The following is a 26591-nucleotide window of genomic DNA, read 5'->3' as shown; positions in this document are numbered from 1 at the left end:
AATACACGGCTTCAGTAATGATAAACTGCAATAAACTGAATATTTCATTTTATTTACTTTATTTAGCATTTCTCTGCCACTATGTGTGTTACAGTGTGCTGACTCGGCATTAAAGACAGTGTTTACGCATCGATGTAAGTGATGTTTATTGCTTAGTCTGTTGATATATTTAGATTTTCTTATTTCTGCTTGTACAGTCTTATTTCTCAACACTATTCATGGGAAAATACATGCAAACTTTGATTTCGGAAAATGTTTAATTCACATATTATTTCCCATGCCATACCACCACACCAAGCTTCTATTTGTATAATTTATAATTGTAAAGTTCTCTCAATTATTTTTTAAATGGATGTCTGGTTTAGTTATAAATATGAAATGGCCAAGATGTATCCTTAATTTCATCTTCCTATGTTCATCTTTGCTCACTCTGGTGTGGAAGGTAGCCACATATGAATTTCAAGCACATGTGCAATATTTATCATGTTTGCTTCTCGGCTGCTGCACATTCTATGACTTCTTACAGATCAAACAGCTTGTTTTCTCCTCCTCCATCCTGTCCCAAGAAAGGCCAGACAGTTTGCACACAGGAACTTGGAGATGTTTTCTTGGTCTCGGCTTAACTTTCCCACTCTTCTCCCCTCCATTCTTCTCTTCTGTAGATGCTTTTTGTCAGACTCTTGTCAACACCCTGGAGGGCACACCTGGTCTGCGCTACATTTGGAGCACCTTCAAGCAGTTACTGCAAGGAAAAGTCCTCTACACACCTGATACACCTGCTGTTCGTCTCATGGTGAAAGAGGTAAGAAAGCTGTAACTTGGGTACATGCACACGGACGTTTCATGCACTTGAAAAGTAGATGAATGCATCGCTCGTATCGGTGTGTGATATCAGCAAGTTTAGTGAAAGCGAAACAATTACTGTTTTGTTTCTACAGTTGATTATCTTCTATGCATAGGATCAGGCCAACTGCGCGTATTAGTAAGTGTGCCAAGTGTGAAGAAGCCTCCAGTGCTGAAATGAATAACACTGGCTGTCACACGAAGTTACCACCTGGGGAAGGAAAATAAAAACAATACAACAGTTAGTCAAGAGGCCTGTTCATAGAACGTGGTGAATGTAATGCATTTTCATGACGTGACATTTCTCCAAGATATTACCATCATTTTGATAACCGCATGAGCAAAACAAACAACAGAGAGGCCGCGAGGATTTTTCATTGAGAATGCATAATGAGTACGAGCAAAATCTGCAGACTTCACAGCGAGCGGTCCGGTGCTGGCGCAGGGGGCCCTTTTCACACCAGACATCGTCGAGATTGTTTACAAGTCAATGTTCAGGGGTAAATAGCCCCATTTACATTCATCACCATGGAGGGGGAGGAGGGGGAGGGGGGGGGGGTGGCGGTGGCGGTGTTACAATGTGATGAGTTCCTCTGGGGATTAGCTGAGATGTGGAGTACTTTCATGTTGGGATTGGCTCACGGCGAATAGAAGAGGCTCAGTGGGTATGCTCTCAGTCAGAGAAAGGTGAGATAACTATTGTTGTTAAAATTGATTATGAAATTATTGAATATTGATTTTCTTTTTTTTTTTTTCTTTTTAGGCAAATAGCACATTCAATGCCCTGGCTATGCTTAAAGAGATCGCTGATTCGTGGGATGAACTTGGGCCTCGTGTCTGGGATTTTTTTCAAAACGGCCGTCAAGTCAACGCATTACGGGTAAGACTCTGCATTCAAAATGACCGGATTCATTGTCCCCAACATTATTTTTTTTTGTTCCATTGTTTTGGAAAAAGAAGTAAAGAAAGCAAATTACACTTATTTCATTTAATTATAAACATGTATCAGTCAAATTTCACTTGCAGTACTTTTTGCTCCAGCTGGATAGTCTCAAACGACAGCTTTTGCATGATGCTGTTTGACATTTAACCTGTCCAGTACAAACTTAAAGGATTAGTGGGACATTTTGGGAAATAAGCTATTTTCCCCAGAGTAACATTGATACCACAATGAAGCTGCAGCTAGGAGAGCATTAGCTTAGCATAAAACATGTAAACAGGGGCAAACATCAGCCTCTTTTAAAAAACATTTTTCGGTAAAAAGCACAACAAAATGAAATGATGAGCCTTATATATATATACTGCAGGTGAGAGTATAACTGTTGTGGATATCAATTTGTTGCACCTTCTGTTAGATATGGAAACCGAAGGAGGAAAGTAATTATGGATAAGTGCAGGATAATTTTCATCCTGGCAGAAAGGATTATCTATAGAAGTAGAGGACACGGACTCTTCGCCACCACTTCTCTCACTCCCTCCCTCCCTCTCTCCTTCTCTCTCTCTCTCTTTGCCTCTCCCCGTATTGCTTTGACACTGACATTACTCCAGTGTCACTCCAAATGAGCTTATAGGCAGCTGGAGGGAAGCAGACATTGGGAGCTCCATATAGCCAGGGTATTCATTACCCTAGCCCTAACCTTTACACAAATGGGCCGGCAATCCTCTTTTGTCTTCATTTTCTCCCAGCCCGGCGCTCTCTCTCTCTCTCTCTCTCTCTCTCTCTCTCTCTCTCTCTCTCGCTGTCTCTGTTTGTCTCCCTCTCTCTCTCTCTCCCTCTCTCCACATCTCGCAGTTACAAAGCTGGTGGCTTTGGAGGTCTGTCATCTTCAGAGGTTCTTCAAGGTTGCAGACACGGTTTACGTTGATGGACCAATTACCATCACCACCATAACTACATTTGAGATAGACGATCTAGGGTGTAGGACAAGTGTAAATGTTTGAAAGCATGGTCGACGTAACTACCTACGGCTTTGCGTCGTGTTTACGGGTTAGAAGCTGAACTCCTTAAGATTTCATTCCCGGTTGCTTTGGTGGCGCCCGTGGTTACTATGGTAACAGCAAGCACAGTTTAATACCGCAGGTCCCAGAATTGCAGTGCAGCCAAACAGACCGACTTTGTTTTAACCTCTTGCCACTCTGACGGATGTCAATAATCTGCCTTTTTCCATCATGCCATGAACAACTGCAATGTGATTTCATGCTGCTATTGACGGAGGTAGTTTTCCAAACAACAGCAGGGGACGGTAAATTACTTTTCTGAGAAGTTTTAATAACACAACTTTTTATCTGACAGCTCACTGTGGCTGGTCCACCTTGTTCCACTACCCACACTAATATTTAAAGGTGATTGCATTTTTGGGTGATGCGGTTAGGCTAACAGCAGTGACAAAATACCCTGCTTTAATACTTTCATTGTGAGGCAGCAGCAGCAGTAGGACGTTCTGTTTGCGTTAGCAGTGACTGAATACAGCTCTGACACGGTGTAAAGAAAGCAAGGCGTTAACAGTCAGGCTGTTATCAATAGATAATTAGATAAATATACAGAAATCGGATAAACTTACATTTGCTCAATCCCGTAACCTGTCAGCTATGTTAACATTTTAACAATTGCTACAAGGATATGTCCATTTCTAAAGGCAAGCAAATACATGTCACTTCCTCACTAGGAGATCCTCCCACGACAAACAATTGACACATGACCAACAAGGTTAAATGGCACATCTCCAACTCATTGACCCGAGTCCCACCGAAATCTATGCCAAATGCAGTTTGAGGCGGATGAAGAGTTCAAATCCTTAGCCTGTCTAACAGTCACAGTCAGTTGCTGTTTCAGAATGACTCACAGAATATTTTTTGATGGGTCGTGTCCTAAATGTAGCACCCGCTAAGACGGATGTGTTGATTTTCTTTTTTGAAAAGGTCACATGCAGCATAGAGATTACTTAATTTGACACTTTGTTTTAAGGTTAAGCAGATTACCATCAGGAGTGTTGACACTGAAAGGCCACTGAGCGCACTGGCCGGAATATATCTGAATCTCAACAAGAAATTTCTGACTTTAGAGGCCCAAGTCTCTGCTGATATCCTGCGCCCTTTCCTCTTCCAAAGTCCACATGGTGGTGTGAGCCATACATAATCAACGACTGGAATATTTGGTTTTCAAGGAAGGAGAAGTGATTTCTTTATTCCCCTGAAATAATAAACGGTTGTGTAATTTTAATAACCCGTTATCTCAGTGGGGTGAGGTTCCTTTTCAGTGTTCCCCTGTGTACATGACAGGTAAATTACCACTGTTATGTTTAATTTTAGTTTATGTAGTAACACTGTCATTACAGGAACAGTGTCGTATAACTAATTGGGCATTAATCTCATAGCAGCCTTAAACTATGAACATACTGGGTGGGAGTGATGGGAATGAATGTTTGTGGCTACTAAATAGAGGGCAACGCAATAAAACAAACATGTGGGAGTAAAAATATCGAATTATGCCAGAGCTGCTGTTTCAAAGAGCTTAGAACCATTTATTTCTTGCAAAACAAAAAATGCCTATACATGTCTATTTATGTATACAGTGTGTAGGTAAGTACAAGGTTATATTTGCTCCCAGGTCAGCATATCACTTTTATTAATTCACTGCATGATTGAGCAAATACAGTTTGATCCATGACCCGAGATGACTGAGAGGCTTCACAGATATGTTTCTTATTATGTTGCTGCGGGGGATTGTGAGGAGTATATATATCTCTGTTTTGTGCTCTTGAATTTAGTTTGTCCGTTCCTATGTTTGTGTGCACAGTCTTCATTTGTGTTCATTTTCACAGTCCGGCCCTGAATATACTGTTAATGTGCATATGCTGTGTGTGTGTGTGTGTATGTGTGTGTGGGGGGGGTTTGTACTGTTTGAATGAGCACTTCTTGGCCATGAGAATAGTTGACGTGTACTCCGGAGCCTGAAGTACAACCGTGCCATCTATCTTGATGCTCCGAATTAATGCTACAGAAGAATGAATGTCACTGCCACCAAAGCACAACTCTGACCTCCCATGCTTTCTCCCCTAAAATAATTAGCCGTGGCCTAATATGCTTTGGTTTTCAAATTCCATTGCATTCATGTCATGTTCATTCGTAACCTCTCACTAGTAACCAGAGTAGCTAATTAAACCCATCTCCTTGCCTTTGCAATCAGGCTTTCCTGGCAAATCCAGTGTTTGCTGCTGCCCTCAACCAGCGTCTCAACAGCACGGGATGGACAGGCGAGCTGCTGGCCAACTTCCTGTACAACGGGCCTCCAGAGGATCGTCCACCCGGCATGCCGCCTTACGACTGGCGGAATGCTTACAACACCACTTCCAAAATCTGGAAGCTTCTCTCTGACTTCCTTGGTGTATGTAATTCTTTTGTCTGTGCTTTTATGAAATGCTTGGTGGTATGCTAAGAACGTGATCTAGGTGAGCTAACGTAAGCCATGCCGAGCTAGTGCAGCAGCATCTTACACATTAAATGGTAATTTCCCCGATTGTGGCATGTAAACAATTTGCAATTGCCACACATACTTTTACCTGCAGACGTAAAGACTTGTAAAAGTGCTGTATCCCTGACATAATTGCTGCTCTTTCTTTTACTCCTGTGTCTTTCTGTTCACGACTGTGATACCACTCTGGCAGAACAGCAGGGTGCTGCAGAAAAAGGAGGTTGCTTAACATCTAAGACAAAATGTGTCCATGTTTAGCACAATGTTTTTTGGTTTCTTAGCTCTTGTGCTGCTGTGTCTGTGCTCTGCTGCTGTTAAAACCAAAAATCAGGACTTTTCCAGGTGATATGTAGGCTTTTTATCTTGCGCACTCTATCAGTTCTTGTGTTTTTTTTTTTTTTTTAAGAACACGCTAAAAAGTTCTTTTATTCATTAAAGTTTAATGTCCTTGAGATAGCGAACTGTCAAACGCACAAGAAGATCTGTCACTACATTGCTTCTACGATAATCATAAAAATGACTATAGTGAATCTGTATCAAACAAAGTGGTGTCTCTAAGTAGGAACACACAGTTTGACAGTGATGTATTGATCTCTGGCACAGTTTGAAGCAAAATCCTTATTTCTCTACGTGTGATAAAACATGTACAAAGCCCCTGCCACACTCACATACACACACATTATATCAATCTACAGGCAGGTGAGATGGCAGGTTGGGCCCTTGGGGTTAGCCATACACGGCCAATGGAATTCCAACATAATGCAATCTATTTTCCGCCCTGATGGAAATTGCATTGCTCAAAATGGATATCAGGATATGGACGGCTATTAGACAACCTTTACTGTGGTGTCCTCTTGTCTGGGTGAATACATCTTTAGGGAAATAGAGAGTGCCTTTCAGTCTAGGGCTGAATAGTATATACTTTCAGTACTGACAATGCAACGGTCAGGTGCAATAGCCATAAGGCAAATCAATTAATATAGTAATGCAAATTAGGCCCAACGTGACACAGTATATTATCTAACTTTTAATGAATGAATAATTCTGGATCTTTATAAAGTGAATGGTATATAAGTAAATGTTCCTAATTTGAATTTTCAAATTGCCACTGCCCTGCTCCATTGATGAACTGCCCCACAATTTAATATATTAATAGTGGAAATAATATTATTAGATAATAATAATAAAAAAGAATAAGAGTAGCAATAGTCATGTAAACGGCATAATGGGTCATTATGAATGTGTTCATGGCAGCAGTAATAGTAGTAAAGTGGGAATAACACTTCATTAGTAGCTTCAGATGACATGGTTGAGAATGTTGCATTGCAGCAGCTTAGTAATGTATTGCATCAACATTTAGGGCACTTTTAAGTAGTTTATAGGATGAATCTACTGTATGAGCTACTATAACTCCTGTAGTCTCTCCAACTTGAGTAAATAAAGTAGATTTTCTATTTCTTTTTTTATCCACAACAAGCACGATGCAACCACAACAACTCAATTTGTGGCCCCGGATGTGGCCAAGATGGGATTGGCGAGCTGTTAGTGGGGCCAGTTTCTCAGTCCAGAGCCAGGTCGGATTGTTGATATCAGACAGATTAGCCTTAGCTGCTGGTCCAGTGGTCAAAGACCAAAGAACACCCACAATGCACTAGCAATCTTATCTCTTTTAGAAACATCATGGTTGGTAAAGCTTGTCGTCCCAGCGAATAGTGCTGTTATTTAAAGATTAAATAGAGAGAAAGAAATGCTATTTCTGCAGTAGACGGGGATATGTATTCGTTAGATAGTTGGTTCTGATCTATTGTGATTTACTTCAGTCATCAGACGTGGCGGTTAACATTGTAGCTCCTATCACTTGGTTTATGTATAGCATATATTTCACTCAGCACTTTGGTTCAAACTTTGGGCTCACCTAAGCGTTCCACAGCTGTGATATCCTCACTCGTTATGTCCTGAGCAAATGCTGTTGCCGTGATATTTTGTTTACCACCATAGCTTGATATAGAATACAGACTGGAGAATCCTGGGGGAGAAATGATAAAACTATTGCAGCACAGGGATGTGTGGACAGCTGTCAGGTGTGACTGCCTCCCGGGATGGCTGGCTCATTATCGTTTCATGAAACAGGGGGACAAGGCTACAGAGCGGGGACTGCTAGCGAGGCTGGATCTCATTTGCTTGTCTCTGCTGAAGCCCAAAACATTTCCCCACCCCCTGGCAGCTCCAGATAATTTGGAACTGCACTCAGCACGATTTAGTCAATAGCTGAGTGATACTTTTCAAAAAATATCCATCTGCCATCTTGTCCGTAAGTTCATACCTGCCTCTGTTTTATTCCCTATTTTGTGGATACTAAAGATGTATATAAAACAGCAATGATTATATTAAAGAAGCCGTTTCTTTTTTTGTGATACCTCTGTATTCGTTGACAGTGTTTGGAACTGGATAAGTTTGAGGCGGCCCCTACCGAAAGCCATCTGGTGAGCAGAGCACTGGAGCTTCTGAACAATGATACGTTGTGGGCTGCCATCGTCTTTGAAAACCTCCAGCCGAACTCCAGCCACCCCCCTCCATATGTCAAATACAAAATCCGCATGGACATTGAGATGGCAGAGCGTACCAACAAAGTGAAAGAAGGGTGCGTGACACTGCTCAGCCTCGCTGTTCAATACAAATAAGGGATTGCTGTCATACCTACTGAAAAACTGTAACCATATTTTACGCATCACATTATATTGATTATTGAATTGAAGGAATAATTTGACATTCAGGGAAATGTGGTTACTTGCTTTTGCTGAGCGTTAGATTGATGCAACGCTCACATCTTTATGCTAAATATGAGTCCAGAGCCATCCTGGTTAACTTAGCCTGGCATAAAGACTGAAAGGAGGGAGAAACAAACATGTTAATTAGTTAGCTTTACAGGTGCTGTTCGGTAGATTGTATTTATTTATGTATTTTTGCCATTGGACAAGGCTAGCTGTTTCCCCCTGTTAAGATGGGGATTAAGTTAAGATCGTCTCTTTGCTCTAGCTAAAGAACAAACGGCACTACTAACCTAACCTTTCGACATACCAACACAAGCTGTTACCCCCTGCTTCCAGTTTTCAGTATTTATGCTACGCTAAACTAATCTAATCACCTGCTTGCTTTAAATTCGTACAGGTATGAAAGTGGTAAGAGAGCTGAAAAGTGTATTTTCCTAAAGGTCAAAGTATTCCTTTTAAGCCTAGAGATGAAGAACGTGTTGTGTTTTATTGTCCTTTCTGCATGCCAAAAGATCTGATCTTTTTTTTGTCTTTCAAAGTTTATTGTCCAAAAATATGACCTCTATAAACAGTCATGAAACTTTGACAGTGTTTCTGACCATTCTGGTTGTAGTTCACTTGCCCTTTGCTAAGACAGATCATAGTGTGTCTGCTTTTAATAAGGTCATGGTCTCCCGGGGCTCGAGACAACTCCTTTAACGACCTGCGCTATATATGGGGAGGCTTCGCCTACCTGCAGGATATGATGGACCATGGTATTATACGAGCACAGACGGCAAAGACCCAAACACTCGGAGTTTTTGTACAGCAAATGCCATACCCCTGCTACGTGGATGACGGGTGAGTACAAGCTTCTTTTTTCATCTTTCAGCCTTGTGATTACTGAAAGAGGAAGGCGGTGATACAGCAATACAAATCTGCTCACTCTGGGGAGTTGCCACTCACTGCCAACATGTAGTTGAGTTATGGTGGTACCAGTCACTCAGGCCTTCCACATTTCCCTGTGGAAAGTTCAAGATGCTTCCACTTATTTGTCTAACTTAACCTTTCTTTAATCTTTGTGTTGCTCTTCTGTGAGTATCTTATGCTACTGCTGATTACCTATGAAGGGACAAAGGTAAGCAGCTTCTCTTATGATGTCACAGTTAAAAGTCTGTAATAAGAACGGAACATCCTTGGGGATCATTAATTAATAATAAATCGAGGCTCAACAAGGGAAAATAAATAAATTAAGGCGGCGAGAGGCGAATGAGTGTGCGGAAACTATTGATTTTAGTAAAACCACAGGAAATTCGTGAATACTTGATGGACGCTAAATTATTTAACCAACCACCATGACTCCCTTCCTTTCTTGTATTTCCGAGGCATTTCTTTCTCAACAAAGTGAGCGTGCTTCACCCCACGTTTCATAACTCCTTCATGTGCAAAGATTGGTAGAGGGACTCCAACTGTGTTTTGTATGCATCCATCGATAGCACTGGCTTCCATCATGTTAGATGATTCACCTAGGGACCGGGATGATGTGGTATCACTCTTAATCTTCCACAGCAAAAGATTTCCTCAGAGTCTGGGAAATTACTCCCATCCACATAACATTATGATCTCCATTAATAAAGGAAAAGCCCAATGATGCCATCAAGAGCGAAGATAATTACCAGGGAGATTTAAGTCCAACAACACAATATGCCTCTTTCACGAGACACAAAATAGTCACTCCCTGTGGGAAAACGCAGTTCCAGAAATTAGGGATCTAATTTTAAAATATGATATGCTTTGGATAGCACAGAATTTACAATAAAGAAACTGAGAGAGAGCTTTTGAATCGACAAGAAGCACAAAATTCTGACTTCATATTGAAGGTGCATTTTGGCAGCTAATGTCTACATGTTTTAAATAATCATGTCCTATTCTGTACCACAAGAATGAAAACCAAATTCTATGTAATGGTTTTAATTGATATGGCTTTCATTATCTGGGTTTTCTATTGGTTCATTATTAAGTGCTTTCCTTCTGATTTACATTTACGTTGTTGCTTTAAGATTACATGCAGCTTTGCACTTTATTTTGTAGCTGCCGTAGTAAAGCTAATTTAAGACACACATTTCACATTTGTTTTAACTGCGGTGGGTGCGCTTGGTTTGGTGTGCCAGGCAATGGGATAGTTTTAGAAGTACTAATTGGAGGGATGTTGGACTAAATATTGCACCCAGTGGAAATGTTCATCTGAGAGAAATTTTGGCCTTTTGAATTAACTACAGTGTGAAAATCACCCCCTCTATACATTAAAGAGTAAAACACACTGCAATCAGAACAAGACATTTTCTTACCGTACCTGTTAATTCAAGTACAATAACAACCAAAACACCAAGTTGCTTAATATTCTAGTAACGCACAGCACTTTCAGAGGTGGCATGCTGAATATGCTGATCGTCGTCATTTGCAGCTTATTGTTGTGATAATGATCTGAAATTAGACATGATACAGCTTATTTGCTAACGCGCAGGTCCCACAGCCTCAGTTTCATCTTCCTAACACAAAGGATTAATAATTACATAAGATGAATTGGAGCCATAAAGCGCTGCAATATCCCAATTCCCTCCGCCATTTACTCTTTTGCCTGCCATTTGGGCATTTCTATAAATTATTAACACTTGAAAACTGCTATTTCATTCATAAATAATTGATGGTGAAATCACACAAAGGAAAGATGTGCTACAACACAGAGAGAGGATGGGGAAGAACCTTGGTGGTAATTATTTTGATCTCGAATTGTGTAGTGTCGTCAGCCAGAAGGAAGGAAAGAACATTGTGCATTCAGACAAGCATGCTCGCTGTCTGCTGAAACTTTTTTTCTGTTTCAGCATTTAGTTACGTTCAGAATGGAATATAAGAATCTTCTTCAGTTGGGAAATATGAGATGAATAATATACATATGTATATATATATATATACACAATATACCCTATAGGGCTAATATGTTCTTGCAGTAGCATTATTAAATGCAAAATACTAGTTTTAACAAACATACAGTAATTGGACGTAACTTAATTAAGTAAATTAATTTCTCGTTTTTTATTATTTAGGTTTGACAGTTTTACAATTTAAATCACGGAAAATATTTCAATAGAATCTCAGGAAACTGTTGCCAACTACACCATTAGTTTCTGTGAGAAGGCCTCATCATCACCGTCTTTTTATCTTTGCTCGGTTCCTTTCACTCTCACAAAAACAATATTTCTACTTCACTGATACTGAACTTCAACTAGCAAGGCAGTATTATCTGCACCGTCCTCAACACGGATCAAAACTACTATTTTTAGACCTGCCTTTGAAATGCTATCCTTTTTTGCGTTCCTCATTTCCTCCTGACTGTAATACACCTGATGAACTAGCAGCAATCTGGGCCACAGTCAACCACGGCTGCCCCTGTTGGCATTTCGAACTTGAGATAAACCAACCTGTATTAGCTTCCCCTGTCTTCATATTCACATTGTGCACAGGCCTGAGATGATGTGTGGGATAAAGCTTGACCCTTGCAGGGCCTGATAGCCCGTAGACTGGCCCTTTATCAGCGGCCTCTGCGCCAGTGCACGCTGCTGAATCAGAGGCTTCTCTTGTTTGGATACTGAGGCTGTGCTCCGGAAGACTGCTTTCAGCAATACATGACATAGGGCCACAGTGGGCGTGAAGACTATTCAACTTAAGGATGTTGGAGGAATATGCTTTTGTCCATCTAAATTAGCTAATTAACTTTATGTGAGCAATGTTGAGCATATTTGGGACAAGTGATGTTGTGTTAGTGCCTCTGCTCCCTGACATGCTGTAGTGGAAATATTCCCTGTATGTCTCACCTACATGGTCGAAAAAGGGCTTAAAATGTATTAAAGCTTTACAAATATTCTTTATTCTTGCTTATATGAGAATAGTGGGTAACAGGGGCATGTACAGTACAGGCTGTATATTGATTTATTTAAACAATCTGGGTACCAGGATTCCCACATACTGTATTTTAAACATGCTAAATGGTCACAATAAACATCAAGATGTTGATTAAGGCTGAAGCAGATTGCGCAAAAGTCCAATGGCAGATGTTGCTGAATGCATATCATCCAAGAACATGAAGCACGTGAAGTTCTTGTACCTTTGATCACATATCAAATATGACTATATATATATATATATATATATATATATATTTCTTTTTTATTCTTTTTTTCCCTTTGCAAGCAGAATGGCAATTCAGAATAATTTGGATGAAGATGTTTAATTTCAATTTTCAATTTCGCTAAAACAACATTTTTGTGAAATATTAGAAAAATAAAATGAATAAAATAATCTTTAAACTTAAATTGTTTCTAAACATTTTGCTTCACTGTCGGCTCACAGAATTGTACTTCTTATTTTTAGATGGGATTCTTCTGTTACAAAACCCCCTGTAAAACACGACATATAGGTTCCTAAGTGCTCTTTATGCCATAACTGCATGCAGAGTTCTCCTTAAGCAATAATTTGTACCAGCGATGATATAATCCACATTGAATAATAAAGTCTGTTCCCTTCAATGAATTGCTCATTTCCATCCAGCCAAGGAACTCAATGGTATATTTGCTCATAATGAGACAGGAAGCATAGAACACCAACCTCTGGGGAAGCTGTGCTCTACTATCTCTCGATTTACTGAGAAATCAGTCTTCTAGCTTGCCTAAATTTAGGTCAGGCTGCCAATGTAACTGGAGCCCCGTAACACAGACCTGCCGGGAGTTCTATTACTTAAGCACCCTTGATCGATCAGCGAATGTATAATTCAAGAGCATCTGGTTGCAAGGTTGTCAGTGTCAGACACGGTGTGCATGACTGATCTCTCCCCCTTTAGTGCTACAAGTCACAGAAGGAGTTAACTCACACAAGCTGTCAGCTGTTAGAGATGTTAGGGTGGAATCGGGAGCAGATAATACCAGAATTAGTATTCAACCTGATGCCTTTGCAACTTGAGACTGCTTACCTCCCTAGAAAAGGTGTTAATGTACGAGTTAGCTTTGTTTGTTGAAGTGTATAGATTTCAAGCTCATAGAGGCAATCGTATTCATATAATCTTGTAACGAATTTTGGTTTTATAGTTGCTCTGGGTCTGAACGCCAACCAATCCTTTCTTGCTGCTTATCAAGGCGTTGTTTGAAAGTGATCAATCCCACAGGGGCAGTGAGGAGTGTCCTTGAAAATAAATCTGTCTCTCTCGCATTCAAGTTCTTATAACAAAACTCCGCATACGAAACAATGTTTTGCATGACTGAAACTTATAATGAATGTACTTGAAAACATGTTGCATCTCCATTAACTTAAATAGCTTGAAAGATAAGCATCATTCTGCCAATTACTGCGTCTTCAGTTTGTGCTTCATCCGTGCTGAGCTGTGCTTCGCTTGCATTATATCGCCAATATTTATGGAACGTAAGCATAAGTTATATGTGAAATCTATACTTTGTCAAAATCCATTTGATATCCCTCCTTCGGTGTCTAATAAAGCAAAATAAGCACTTTGTTATATTGGCAGCGGAGATGATATTGACATGGCATTTTGGTGGCATTATGAAGCCAGTGTAATAACGCTTTATTGTATTGTAACCGCATAAAATCATACGTCATGTCTGGCATGAGGTGCAGCACTAAATGGCTTGATTGAGCTGATGCACCAGGTTTATGAAGGTTAGATCGGTGTGAAAATAAAAACACCTCCGTGGCATTGAGTCCATGAATACAACTCTTGATTGTCCCTCTGATAACAATGTTTAGTATGCGCAAAATAGTTTCCAATTTATTTTTCATAACCGGGGCTAAGTACAGACTAAGATTGCAAAAGGCAACCTTTACAATAGAGCATGCATTCAAAAAGCTGACTATTTGTTAGATATCCTTTAGGCCATTATCTTTATCAGCAATTCATCTTTCTTTCTCTCAAATGTCATAAAATAGTCGAAAATACTCGTGGCACCTCCTTGAAGTCAAAAGTGATATCTGTTATTAAAAAGATATTCGATTTACTATCGCATAAGAAAATGAATAAATCCTCACTTTGCATGTGAACTTTAAAAACCAGTTACCAAAATAGTTGCAGTTACATTTCTTGTTGATGGACTAATCGATTTATAACTACAGCTCCTGATATCGCCGACCGTCAGTGTAGTAAATCAGGTATTTTCGTACAATCGTGTGAAGAAGGAAGTGCGCACATTCAGCAAACTCCTCAACAAAACAACAATTGTACACAAAGTTTCATCACTCACACAACTTTCTTATTCACCGTTGTAGTGGGACATTTTCGATTTGTCATCGCTCTTCATGACGTGCATCTCATTTCATTCTCCAAAAACTGTCTTTAAAAAAAAGGAAAAGCGCACTAACACTCAATAACTCCCTGTTATAGACAACCTTATACACTCCACATATACTCCTTTTGTCAATGTGCAGCCCTGACCTTTTTGATTGCTTTCTTTTACAACCAGCTTCATCCAGAATATTGGCGGCATCCTCCCCATGTTCCTGGTGCTGGCCTTCATGTACACCGTGTGCATGAACATCAAAGACATTGTGCTGGAGAAGGAACTCCGGCTCAAGGAAGTACTGCGTGTTGTTGGCATTCAAAACGGTGCCCTGTGGTCGGCAAGGTTCACAGAGAACATTGTTCTGCTCGCAGTTCCCTGTGCGCTCATGAGTGTCATAGTTAAGGTCAGTAGAAAAAGAGTCACCCAGTGGATCAATGTACCAAAACACAAAGCAACATGAATATGATGCATGCACGTACATCCTCAATGTGGCTGCATTTTTGTGCGAAATTTCAGATAGAAAGTCAAATTATAAACGTGCCAAAGATCACAGTACCGCTCATCAAATGCAGCAGGACTAAGAAACAGGTTGTGCAGGTCAGAGAATTTGACATGCTTTGTGTTTTGGTATTTTTGATGTTATTAATCATAACCAATTAATGAGCACACAATCAAATAATTCGCCGTGATTCTTCAAATCAGCTTCCTTGTTCTAATTGATTGAGCTTGTAGCCAAAAACTGCAATTAAGCCAAATAGAAATCACGGCAGCAGTATTCGCCTTATACATAAGGACGGCTTCCGTTATGTCATTTAAGTAGTGATCGTTGGCACTGTATGTTTCCATGATTGCAATGGAAATTTATTATCGTTGGCTACTGGGGACGCTGTGCACTATGTTACATTAAGTCAAATCGAATTTGCAGGGTAATAACCGTAAGTGGGAGGAATAGCGGTGCCCCAAAGACCTCAAGTTAAGAAAGGGGCTCGAGTGCGTGGACACAAAATACCTTTGGCAGCCCTGGAGTTTGTATTTTGTAATGCACAAGGCTCTGATTTGTATGAAAAAGTAAGATAAATGAACTGTGATGTGAAACAAATATGGACAAACAAGATTCATATTTGTCTTGTTTTTTTCCTGTGCTGACTAAAAAAAAAATTGACCCCCCTCAGAAGTGATTTGAACTCCAGAGTACTCGTCAAAGCACCGTGTTTAGATTTATTGTATCGGGACTTTCACCAGCCTTTGAACTCATGCATACTGTACGCAGGTCGGAACAGTATGAAAGAACAATACGCGTCTAACATCATCACAGGAATAACTTTGCAATGCAAAATGGAGTTGATGTTGTTCCCAGAAAAACAATGTGAGCAACATTAGTTGTGAGCATTATGTGTTTCCTGTTCAGCAAATGTCTACCTACTGGAAACATGTGGTTTCAGTTGTTTACTTACTGATCGCCCTGTTGGATCAATGATTATGTGGGATGTAATGGATTCGCTTATCTGTTGGAATGATCCTGCTTAAGGATCGATGAGTGAAGAGGCACATTGCACAGTCATCACAAAAGGGAGAGCCTTTGGGCCTTTATGCAATATCCGATGTGGCAGCGTTATTATTGCTCTCCCTTAGATACGAGCCCATCTTCCGACGGCTTTTGTAGTCGTTGTTAGCGAGATTAAAAAGAATTGTTCTTTTAGGTCGACCTAATCAATTTCCGCAGTTTAATTGGGAAATGCGGCTGGTAAATAAAAACTGATATTTGAACAGCTGGGTGAAATGTAATTTCCCATCAGCCTAATGTGTTTCCAAGCCATCAACAATTTGTAAACATTAATAACAATAAATTGAGTTAGTTGAGTGCCTTGGAGGAGCAACTGCAAACATGATGTGTATTCAGATCACAGGCCCGTTCTAAATGATAATTTCACAGCCATTTCCAGCACATTAATAATAATAGCAAATCAAATGGTAATTATCACGAGGCTGTATCTGGATACGGGTTGACAACAAGCGGTTTTGTCACCTGCACCTGAGTCCTCTGTCATTTTGCACTTGTTTTCTCTTCCGTTACAGAGGAGGTAATGCATTTATTATTTGGCATCCAGACTGATGTGCTGGCACCATTTCCACATCTGGCTCCAGTCTCAAACCAGCTGAATTAAGGTGTCGCTTTCATGAAAGCCAACACTGATCAGTGATGATCAATACGCGTTTCTTCTCGCCCAAACAGCTTGTCCTCGTGTTGACAATGTGAGACCACCTTTTAAATGCTTGGTCATGTTTGCACTCATCATTAGAAATGCAATTAATTTGTTGTGCACAACAACACTGACGGTGAGAAAAGAATGCAAATGGCAGGGTTAGAGAGCACCTTCACAGTTGGAATCACTTTTTCTCACAGTACTAACAACAAATCCATATTCAAGTATCTTCTCTGGAAGGGAAAAAAACGATTAGCAAATGCCGGCTTAAGAATATAAAAAAGATCAGCCCAACATATTAAGAAGTCACACACATTTTCCTCTTCCATCTATCGCTAAGGAAAATGAAACTCACATAATTAGCAGAATCACATAACAGTAATTCGGATTAATTTAGGGTAGGAATGTTAAGTTCTGCGATTAGATGTCATTATCCAGATAATGTGTCCAGATACAGATTACATGTTAATACCAGATGTAATTGGGGTCATTGTCTTGTGTGGTCTGGGCTCCTCCACCCTTCAGGTTCCTCCGGTTTCTGTCAAGCTCCCTCCCCTTATACATGACTTTAGCCTGGATATACTCGGTGGCCATGATCGTTAAGGGCATCGTGGCAGAGAAAGAGGCGAGGCTTAAGGAGACCGTGAGGATCATGGGCCTCAGAGGTGCCATCTATTGGCTGAGCTGGGCGGTGTCCAGTGTGCTGCCGCTGGCCTTCAGCGCTCTCCTCCTTTCCCTTATACTGAAGGTGATTTCAAAAGTGATTTAACAATGATTCAAGGAGGACCCAACACTTCTTTTGGAGAGTTATGTCTGTCAAGTCGAATGGAGTGATGAGACTTTTGTTTAACATACAGAGGAGAAAGCTAAACACTAAAATGAGATAATTGTACTTGGAGCTAGCACAGTTGTATTTGAAAAGTTCATTTAGTATGTGCAAATGTAGTTTTTATAATGGACATTCATACAGCTCCATGTAACAGTGTCCTCTGTCAGGATTATAATTGCATCCGTTACAATAGCACCATTATCCAACGGTTCAAGTGCCTTTTTGAATTGGGCTCCGAGAAGACATCAGCATTATGGTGTAATGTGGGAGAATGGACGGCTGCACGAGTAGCTCACTAAAACCGGAGAAGGGTCCTCCTTCAAAAGTGGCAGAGTAAAAGAGTGACAGGTTTATTAGATAATGTAAAAAATATATCAACTGTAACAATGTTCAGGTGAATCAGAGATATTGATACACCAGATATGTTATACGTTATGTATACTGGATTCAGAGCAATAATACAGCCGCAAACAACAATTTGCAAAGTAAAGATATCGTGGATTAATGACTACCTGAACAGAGAATGAGCATACCCTGCTACCCGCCGGCTCAGCTGTCTCCATTTTGAGAGCCGTGTTGAGGCTGTAGGTATGCTGCAGTCTGATTTCCATATTGAGCACCTTTTAACCCTTTCAAGAAAACTCTTTTATTCTGCCCACTGTGTTGTAAAAATGAACTCAAATAATCACATTTACTGAATCTCTTTGTTTCCTTTATAAAAAAAATCTGCAAGACAACCTCCTCGACCACAACTTAAACTTTTCAGGGTTCTTTTGACGTCAGATTCACAATTAAATTTGTTCTTTTGTCTTCTCACACAGTATGGCAAAGTGCTGCAATACAGTGACCCCTCGGTGATCTTTGTCTTCCTGCTGGTGTTCTGCCTGGCCACCATCACTCAGTGCTTCTTCATTAGCGTCTTCTTCTCTAAGGCCAATTTAGCAGCGGCGTGCGGTGGCCTCATCTACTTTGTCCTCTACCTGCCGCACGTCCTTTGCTACGCCTGGAGGGACGTCATGGGTTTGCAGGCCAAGGTTGCAGTGGTGAGTCCGTCTTTAGCTCTGACATAGTTTTTAATATCTTCCCTAGCTGTTATCATACATGACTGTCTTTTGAGTTATATTCTTAGGTTGTGTTTCTACCACCATAATCATCCTTTTTGCAATCCCTGTCATTAATCCCTTATCTTTTACCTTTAAATCCAAACAGGCACAAGACTGATTTGATTGGTGTTGGTTGTTATAAAAGGAAGTGAATTCACTCCCACTGTCGATAATACAGTATCTGTGAGAGATTTGTCTTTGTCTTTTAAGTTTAAAACACAAAAGCGTTTAGAAATTGTTTTCGATATCCATACTGTTATTATGCATTTGGTTCCCGAACAGAAGAACTATTTCAAAAACTAGACAGAAACTTGAAAAATTTCCATAAAAGACGAGACTAGAAGGAGATCGTGAGAAAGTTGGTGATTTTCTCACTATCTTATGAGATAAAGATAAATAGTCCACCATTGCTCAACTTTCAGTGTAGCCTTTCTGCCTGACCTTTATGGCGCTGCCCGTATCATTTGTCCTTCTGCAGAATAAGACACACAAAATCTTGAATCTTCATTGCCGTGTGAGTGGATCTCCCCAGAATTTCAATCAGCTCATGTTTTCTTATTTGTCAATTTCAGCAATGCGGTATCGGGTGCAGGTGGCCAAGGCAAACAGTCTTGTGTTTCTTATTTGTTGAATTGAAGTTGTGGCAGTCAATAATATCCTACATTGGCACCTGACAGCAGTCACTTCTGCTTTCACCTTTCATCTTCTCACACTTTGTAGACCTCGCTTTTTACAGCCAGCAGTGGCAACATAGCATGCTGAAATTGCTTGTCTATGAGTAAGTCCTTTTTAAAATTGTGTCATTCTTTTGCTTTAAAAAAGTCCATTCAGTCCATTTTCTTTAACTGACTGCATGCAGGTTAGGCAGGCATTTTGCATATAAAGCACTGCAAAGCTTATTTAATCTCTACACAAAGTGATATTGCAAGGTCCTCCCCCTGCACTGAGATTTTTCTCCCCTGCTCCAACTAGATGGATAGCCCTCTAGCCCTCTAATTAGCATGAGCAATGTTCCTCTGACCAAACCACTATCCAGTTCTTCCTTACACCGTGTGAGATGTGTGTGTGTGTGTGCGTGCGTGTGTGTGCACAGAGGTTATCTCTCTACTAACTCGGATGAAGCTACATCGTACCAAGGCATACAAATTCTCTCCAACGTTGTCCTTGATAATGAAGTCTTTAATCGGAACAGAATTTCAAACGATCACCTGAATTAATATTAACTGGTTTTCATTGCAGCTGTGCGAGTATCACAGTTTATCAGAGGGCCACTATAACACAGGGCGTAGTCACAAGCCAACCACCTATCGACTGTACTTTCACTATTTTCTCCCTCTTTTACCTTCAGTTTTTAACGAGGTAGAAACAAGAGAGAGCCCAGAGTTCTTTTCATGTTTTTGAAATCCCCGAAATATTTTCAATCATCTTTCAGTCCTGGCGAAATCCTTGGAAAAAAATGGTAATTTTCTGCAAAAGTCATTTAGAACTTCTTCTGAAATCAATTAATTGATCGATGCTTTTGCAACATCTGGAAGCTCACTTAGCATTATGTTTTTTTGTTCAAACCTGTTTTTGCAGTAATATGACTCTGCTGACATTTTAATATAGTATACTGTAAATGTATAGTACATGTATTCAACAGTAGACAGTATAGAGGCAGACAGGAAAAAAGAGGGAGGAGAGAAGGGGAATGACATGCAACAGGGGGCCCCAGCTGGAATCGAACCGGGCACTTTGTAGTTATGTGGTGTCAGCCTTGACCTACCATCTATTATAATGCCCTGCTGATTATTCTCTTAATTAATTGCTGAATTGTTTGGTCTATACAATGTGAAATATGTAGGTACAATTCTGTAAAGCTCAAGATCGTATCTTTAAATAGCTTGATTTGTCTGACCAACACCAGAAACATTCAAGCTGCTCAACCACAAATTTGACAAGCTAAAACAAGGGAGTGTTGGATATTTCTCCAAACAATTACACGCTTATCAAAACTAAAGCCAATTTTCCGTCTGCATACTAATTGATTAATGGCATGATTATTGCAGCGCTTGCCTCCTCTTTTGTTTTTACATATCTAATTCAAACACTTTTCATAACAGACAGACTATTTCCGCTGACTAATGCAGTTTTTAAAGGAAACTTCTTCATACTGATTTGTTGTAATCCTATTCGTCATTCATGCTCCAGTTTAAAGAAAAATGTCCTGGAAAATGACTTCCCAAAAGGAGCTAGAATGCTGATCACACTTCCTCTTAACAATGCTCTTTGTCTGCAGCCAGCTGAATGGTGGTTGAATTTGCAGTGTTGACATGTGTTCAATAGATAGGGGCCTTATTTGTGTGCCTCCCAACTCAAGCCCTTTTCTCAAATGCCAAATAAGTGGCTCCTGTGGTTTTGTCAGCCGTTCATACTAAGGTCAAGGATGAGTGCCCACTAGCCCTGCTGTCACCCCTCATCTACTGACTCACTGTTGATTGCTTGTCAGGAGATGGGCAGTGGAGGACAACACAGGAAGTTGCAAGCAATGTTAGAAGCCAGGCCAGAGGTTTGGTGTCACTGCAGGGCTTTCCGGATTCTCTGCCTGGTAATGTAACGACGAGTAGACAGCATCCCTGATTGTTCGTCTCTATAGCTTCAGCAAATGCTACTTCTACCGGAATGAAAATGCGGTGAGCAAATGAGGCGCGAGAAAACAGCTGGCAGGCAACATGGCAATGCAGAGTGATCGGCCATGGTAGATGATGTCTCACGGGCAAAGCATCATTTGCAATTTCCTTCTGTATGAAAGCTCCAACAAATCTTTTCTTTCCAGCATACACATTTTAGTCTCCGTCTTTGTTCACGTCTGAAATTAAGTCTTGAGAGATTTTCACAAAGGCAACATGGCAATTAAACCAGCTGACGCCTGTGTTGGTTATTCTTCCTGCGTCTGCAGCAGCAGTTTATTGATCAGTTGAGTGTGACCTTGGGTGGTAATACAAAGTCCTCACCTGAATTATTTCATGAAATATTCTCTGAGACCATATTTCATAGATTTTAAAAGACACTTTGGGTGTACACAGATCTTCCTTCCAACCGATAATTTGATGAGCAGATGGTAACCATTCTCATGTCAATTAAATATGTAGCTAGCCAGCAGCTACAAAGCGTTGCTTTGCATAAAGACTGGAAACAGCAGGCAACAGTTACTACTCTTTATACTTTACACTCCAGGAAGTTTGAGTTCGGCTAGCTGTGGCTAGCTAGCCTCTGGCTAACTAGCCTCTGGCTCCAACTTCATATTTATCGTACAGACAAGAAAGTGGTGTGAATCTTATTGTCAAACTTGAAGCGGGAAAGCAAACTCTTCCTTTTAACTATGTATGTTCTAACCTTGAACAACTTTCCTTCCCAGAGTTTGTTGTCATGTGTGGCCTTTGGCTATGGCTGTGAGAACTTTGCCAAGTACGAGGAGCAAGGCATCGGTATTCAGTGGCACAACATCAACAAGAGTCCAGAAGAGGGAGATCACTACACCTTCATCGTGTCCATCATCATGATGCTCTTTGATGCTGCCTTCTACTGGGTGCTCACCTGGTACATTGAGAATGTCTTTCCAGGTATTTTATTTTTAAGCAGATTAACTAGTATCGTGCTATTTGTACACTATCTACTTTACTCTTCTTACATGAGATCCTCTCCCCAAGCCCAACTTACGTCAATGCAGCCCTCTTAACAGGCTAGGTGTAATGCTTGTCTCATCAACTCTAATTAAAAGAAGATATGATTTGTGCTAGGCTCTCAAGAGGAAACATACACTGTGAAGTACAATGTTCCCTCAAGCTAAGCTGTTGTAATGTTCTCTACACTTGATGCCAGGCCAATATGGAATCCCGAAGCCGTGGTACTTCCCATTCACTGCATCCTACTGGTGTGGGACAGCTTCGGCGATTGCCATTGACCCCGGCGTGCTCAAGAACTCCACTGAACATAACGGTGAATTGCCATATCATTTTCAATTCTCTCCTTTGGAGTAACTGCAGTGTAACCTACGGAGTTATTAGAGGGAACATAGTCCTAATAAGAAGTGGAAGTTATTCGGAATGGGTCGCAAACAAACATTAACACCTTATTTTTTCACTGTGGGTGCTAATGGGAGTTCGGCGCTTTGTGAAGGTGAAGAACGTAGATGAGTTTCAAGTCTGGAACTTGTTAAAAAAATAACTGTTTCCAATTAACATTTAGAGGAGTGAGCTATTTTTGTCTTTTAGTCCTGAGCAGCGTTTCTTTTTACATTTCTAAAGGCCCAATCAGTGTTTTTGAAGAGAGAAATTAAAAGAATAATAACTTTTTTTATTCCAGTGGGTACAAATGTTACTGGTGTAAAAAAAACTTTTTGCAGCATCAATAAATATGACTAATTAAGTTGTTATCTTTTTATTTTTTATCTCAATCATACAATCGTGTTTTATTTATAAACCACCTTTCAAACAAATCAAATGCAATTCAAAGCGCTTTACGAATGATTTGACAATATGAAAACAAGATGAAAATGGAGAGAAGAGGAAGAAACTAATGCACACCAAATCATGTGAGGGAAAAAAAGAAATGTGTGTGTTTATGAATATATGCATTGTGTTTCTTAAGATTATCTGGAGAAACCATCACCCAATATGACAGCAGGGGTCTCAGTCCGCAATCTCGTTAAAATCTACAAGACGGGAAAGAAGCTCGCCGTGGACGGACTGAGTATGGACTTTTACGAGAATCAGATCACATCTTTTCTCGGCCACAATGGAGCCGGAAAAACGACCACAATGTGAGTTTCATTATCTTTTTCTCCCATGCTTCGCCGCTTGGCTTGTGTTTTCACAGGGTGCAACTAATCCAACAATGCCGACTGTACTGGAACTACATTAATGCGGTGGCCCCTGCTTTCAAAGAGTGACATCTTCTGAGAGGACATTTATCACACCGAGTCAGCCGTTGTTATGATAGCGGAACTTATCTAATTGCTGTTTGCATTTTTTGGAGGGGGGGGGTGAGGTTGGAAGGCCTTTAGAGTGACAGCAAATAACTGAAACCCAGTGGCCCAGAAAGAATGAGTGAGAGAGAGAGAGTGAGCAAGTGATGCAAGACTAAGGGCGGAAGGGAAGACATCCGCTCTGAGCTACTGTAACGAAACATAACCGAGCACAATAACAGAGAGGACAGAGGAAGGACTCTGTCACACACCGGCGCGCTGTGTGGATGCATTTCCACAGCACAGTATCTGTGAGATGCAGTGTTACAATTGAGCTCAGGCGCAAAAAACAAGCAAACATCTTGTAGCTTTTTTTTTTTTTTTTTTTAAATATACAGAAATCTTGTCACATCCCACATATAGCGTCCCACTATCTTTCACCAAAACACTCAATATTAAATGTATTTGAAGTGTTGTTTGGAAATGTTCTGCCCAGGTTAGTAACTAATTAATACATAATTATTGAGATGACAATGACAAGTTGATGGAGATGATATGAATAATCATTCTGTCACAGCAGCACAGCACTGGTTCCATTTTTCATAGTTTGTTTTATGAGCATTAAATCTAGCTTTATAATCAGGATTTTTGTGTCTTGTTTATGTCTTTTTTTTTCTTCTCTGTAGGTCAATTCTGACAGGACTGTTCCCACCTACATCAGGAACAGCTCTCATCAACGGATATGACATCCTTACTGACATGGACAGCATCCGAAAGTACTTGGGAATGTGCCCGCAGCACAATGTCTTATTCAACGAGTGAGTGAATTTCAAACCATCCCTGTTCTCCACTGATTATTAGTATAATCATGTTTTGCTTCTGGCGTATTTAAAAAAAAAAAGGAGGACATGGGGAAAAAAAAGATCATTATAGTGCAATTTGATAATACGCATAATGAGGGCTCAGTCTCGGGTTATGTTTCACATCAACACATCATTATCTCTTTCCCCTTTTCTCCCTAAATTTCTCTTAATGGCATTATTCCCAATCATTATTCAGTTTTTTTAATTCCACCTTTAGAGTCCCCTCTATTTCGCTCTCCCACAAACTGGTTGCCTGCATCGCGACACAAGTCTTACATCATAATTATGGCTGAGCACCTGCAAATTACTTTCATTAATATTAATCCCAGACAGTCAAAGCATCTACACTAAGTACGGGTTAAAATATTCATGAAAACATAGAGATAGACATATTATGATCCCACCTTTGAGGCAGTTATGATGAAACTCACGACTTTTCTTGACGTCACATCACAAAAGCGCATTTAGAATTGGAGCCAGATCGTCTTGCAAAAAATGCATAAATGTGACATTTTAGATATTTCAAATACTTGCATATGAAGTAGTGGCAGGTGATGGCCTCTTTTGTCACTCATGCCGCTTCACATGTCAATCAAATAGCTGTTGAGATGTTATTTTCACCTTTTGTAGACTGACAGTGGAGGAGCATATCTACTTCTACGCCAGGTTGAAAGGACTCAGCCGCGACGAGGTGAAAATTGAGATGGACCAGATGATTAAGGATGTCGGTTTACCACATAAGCGGAAGGATCTTGCTAAGAACCTGTCAGGTGTGTCTGAATGTGTGTATGTATGACATGTTTTGGATGTGTGTATTTGAGTTGATATTTGATTGAAATTATGCAGAGATGTAAATGTCGTTTTTGATGTGTTCATCAGTTTCTGTGCTCGGTGCGTTCATTTCCCCTGGGAAGGAATATCGTCGGTAGATTATCCTTTCTATTCAGGGTAAAGCTGCCCAGTTAAACATGCACATGCATGCAGCTGTCTCGATGTACACATGCACTGTACCTGTGTGTCACAGGTTGTAATTCATTGTCTAGGGGGCATGAGCAAGTCCTGCTTGATAAATTGTCCCCAGTCACGGATTGCTTGTGTGCAAAATCACTGAAATATGACTTTCAAGGTTGATCTATGCTGACATTTCCACTACATTAGCACTACAGTGGATGCATTTAGAAGAGCTCGCAGTGAGAGTGGAGACTGGAATAACCCAAGGAAGGTGTATCTGCCTCTGTGCTATCAATCATTTTACTCCATCATGCAAAAGACAATGAAAACCTGGAGAGGGACATCTTGACACATTTATTAAATAAACAGTTCTCAATATTGAGTCCATTCTACATCTAAAACCTAATGTTGACGGATGGTTGTGTAGGATTTGTCACTGGTAACAGGCAGAATACCCAGGACAAAGATGAGTATCCATTTCTTGTCATAAAAGCACCTGACCAAGACAAAATATATTACCAGGGTACCGTATCTGATGGAGATTGTTCTGTCTTCTAGGTGGGATGCAGAGGAAGCTGTCCGTGGCTATAGCATTTGTCGGCGGCTCAAAAGTTGTCATCTTAGATGAACCCACAGCTGGAGTGGACCCCTATGCCCGCAGGGGTATCTGGGAACTTCTGTTAAAATACAAACAAGGTATGGAACCGGTGGTAAGAACCAAGGCTCCACTGAAGGCTTTGAAATCCTCCATGTTTGTAGAATTGGCTTGAATTCACAGAGTGCATGTTTGGTCTGTTTCAAGCTGAGAAAACTTTCCAAAACTAAGCTGAGTTCAAGGTAGACTTTCAACTGTAACGGCTCATATATATCCAACATGAAAGCTGTTAAGGTAATGAACCATCTAGATTTGCCAGCACAATTAATTTTTTTTGTCCTTTTTTTTTTTTTGCCTTGCTTTGCCCTCTGTGGGTGGAGAGAAATTATAATTTGTACTGTAACATTGAAATGGAAGTAAAGACAAGTGAATCCAAGAAGCTTTAATTGACATTGCTATTTAACAGAGTCTCTAATTGTCTGCTCTATCAGTCTGCTTGTCACTCTCTGGCCTTATATACTTTGTGGTTGCTCGTGGCTTTAAGCAGGACATGGACATTATAGTAAGACACAACTCTCAACAGATGTCTAAATGTTTAATGTGCATTGAGTGACATTCCGCCCTCGCTGTGTCGTTAGCTTCTCTCTCTCTCTCTCTGTCTCTCTCTCTCTCTCTCTCTCTCTCTCTCTCTCTCTC

At 40.4% G+C, this 26591-nt stretch overlaps 1 protein-coding gene across 2 annotated transcripts in view; it reads left to right on the top strand.

Annotated features, from left to right (window-relative positions):
• Nucleotides 1-26591, top strand: part of LOC116385695 (phospholipid-transporting ATPase ABCA1) — a 124099-nt gene that overhangs the window by 22181 nt on the left and 75327 nt on the right. For both annotated transcript variants that reach the window (XM_031851374.1, XM_031851373.1), the window contains exons 10-22: nucleotides 663-802; nucleotides 1607-1723; nucleotides 5030-5227; nucleotides 7750-7955; nucleotides 8749-8925; nucleotides 14586-14808; nucleotides 18260-18481; nucleotides 21939-22143; nucleotides 22403-22519; nucleotides 23171-23342; nucleotides 24173-24304; nucleotides 24980-25119; nucleotides 25859-25996. In XM_031851374.1, coding sequence (XP_031707234.1) covers nucleotides 663-802; nucleotides 1607-1723; nucleotides 5030-5227; nucleotides 7750-7955; nucleotides 8749-8925; nucleotides 14586-14808; nucleotides 18260-18481; nucleotides 21939-22143; nucleotides 22403-22519; nucleotides 23171-23342; nucleotides 24173-24304; nucleotides 24980-25119; nucleotides 25859-25996 — 2187 coding nt within the window. The remainder of the gene's footprint in view (nucleotides 1-662; nucleotides 803-1606; nucleotides 1724-5029; nucleotides 5228-7749; nucleotides 7956-8748; nucleotides 8926-14585; nucleotides 14809-18259; nucleotides 18482-21938; nucleotides 22144-22402; nucleotides 22520-23170; nucleotides 23343-24172; nucleotides 24305-24979; nucleotides 25120-25858; nucleotides 25997-26591) is intronic.

Source organism: Anarrhichthys ocellatus, unplaced genomic scaffold (assembly GCF_004355925.1).
Source record: "Anarrhichthys ocellatus isolate YVR2014 unplaced genomic scaffold, GSC_Weel_1.0 scaffold11, whole genome shotgun sequence".
Classification (NCBI taxonomy): domain Eukaryota; kingdom Metazoa; phylum Chordata; class Actinopteri; order Perciformes; family Anarhichadidae; genus Anarrhichthys; species Anarrhichthys ocellatus.
The sequence above is the reverse complement of the archived record's forward strand: the minus strand, read 5'-3'. Positions and strand labels throughout refer to the sequence as shown.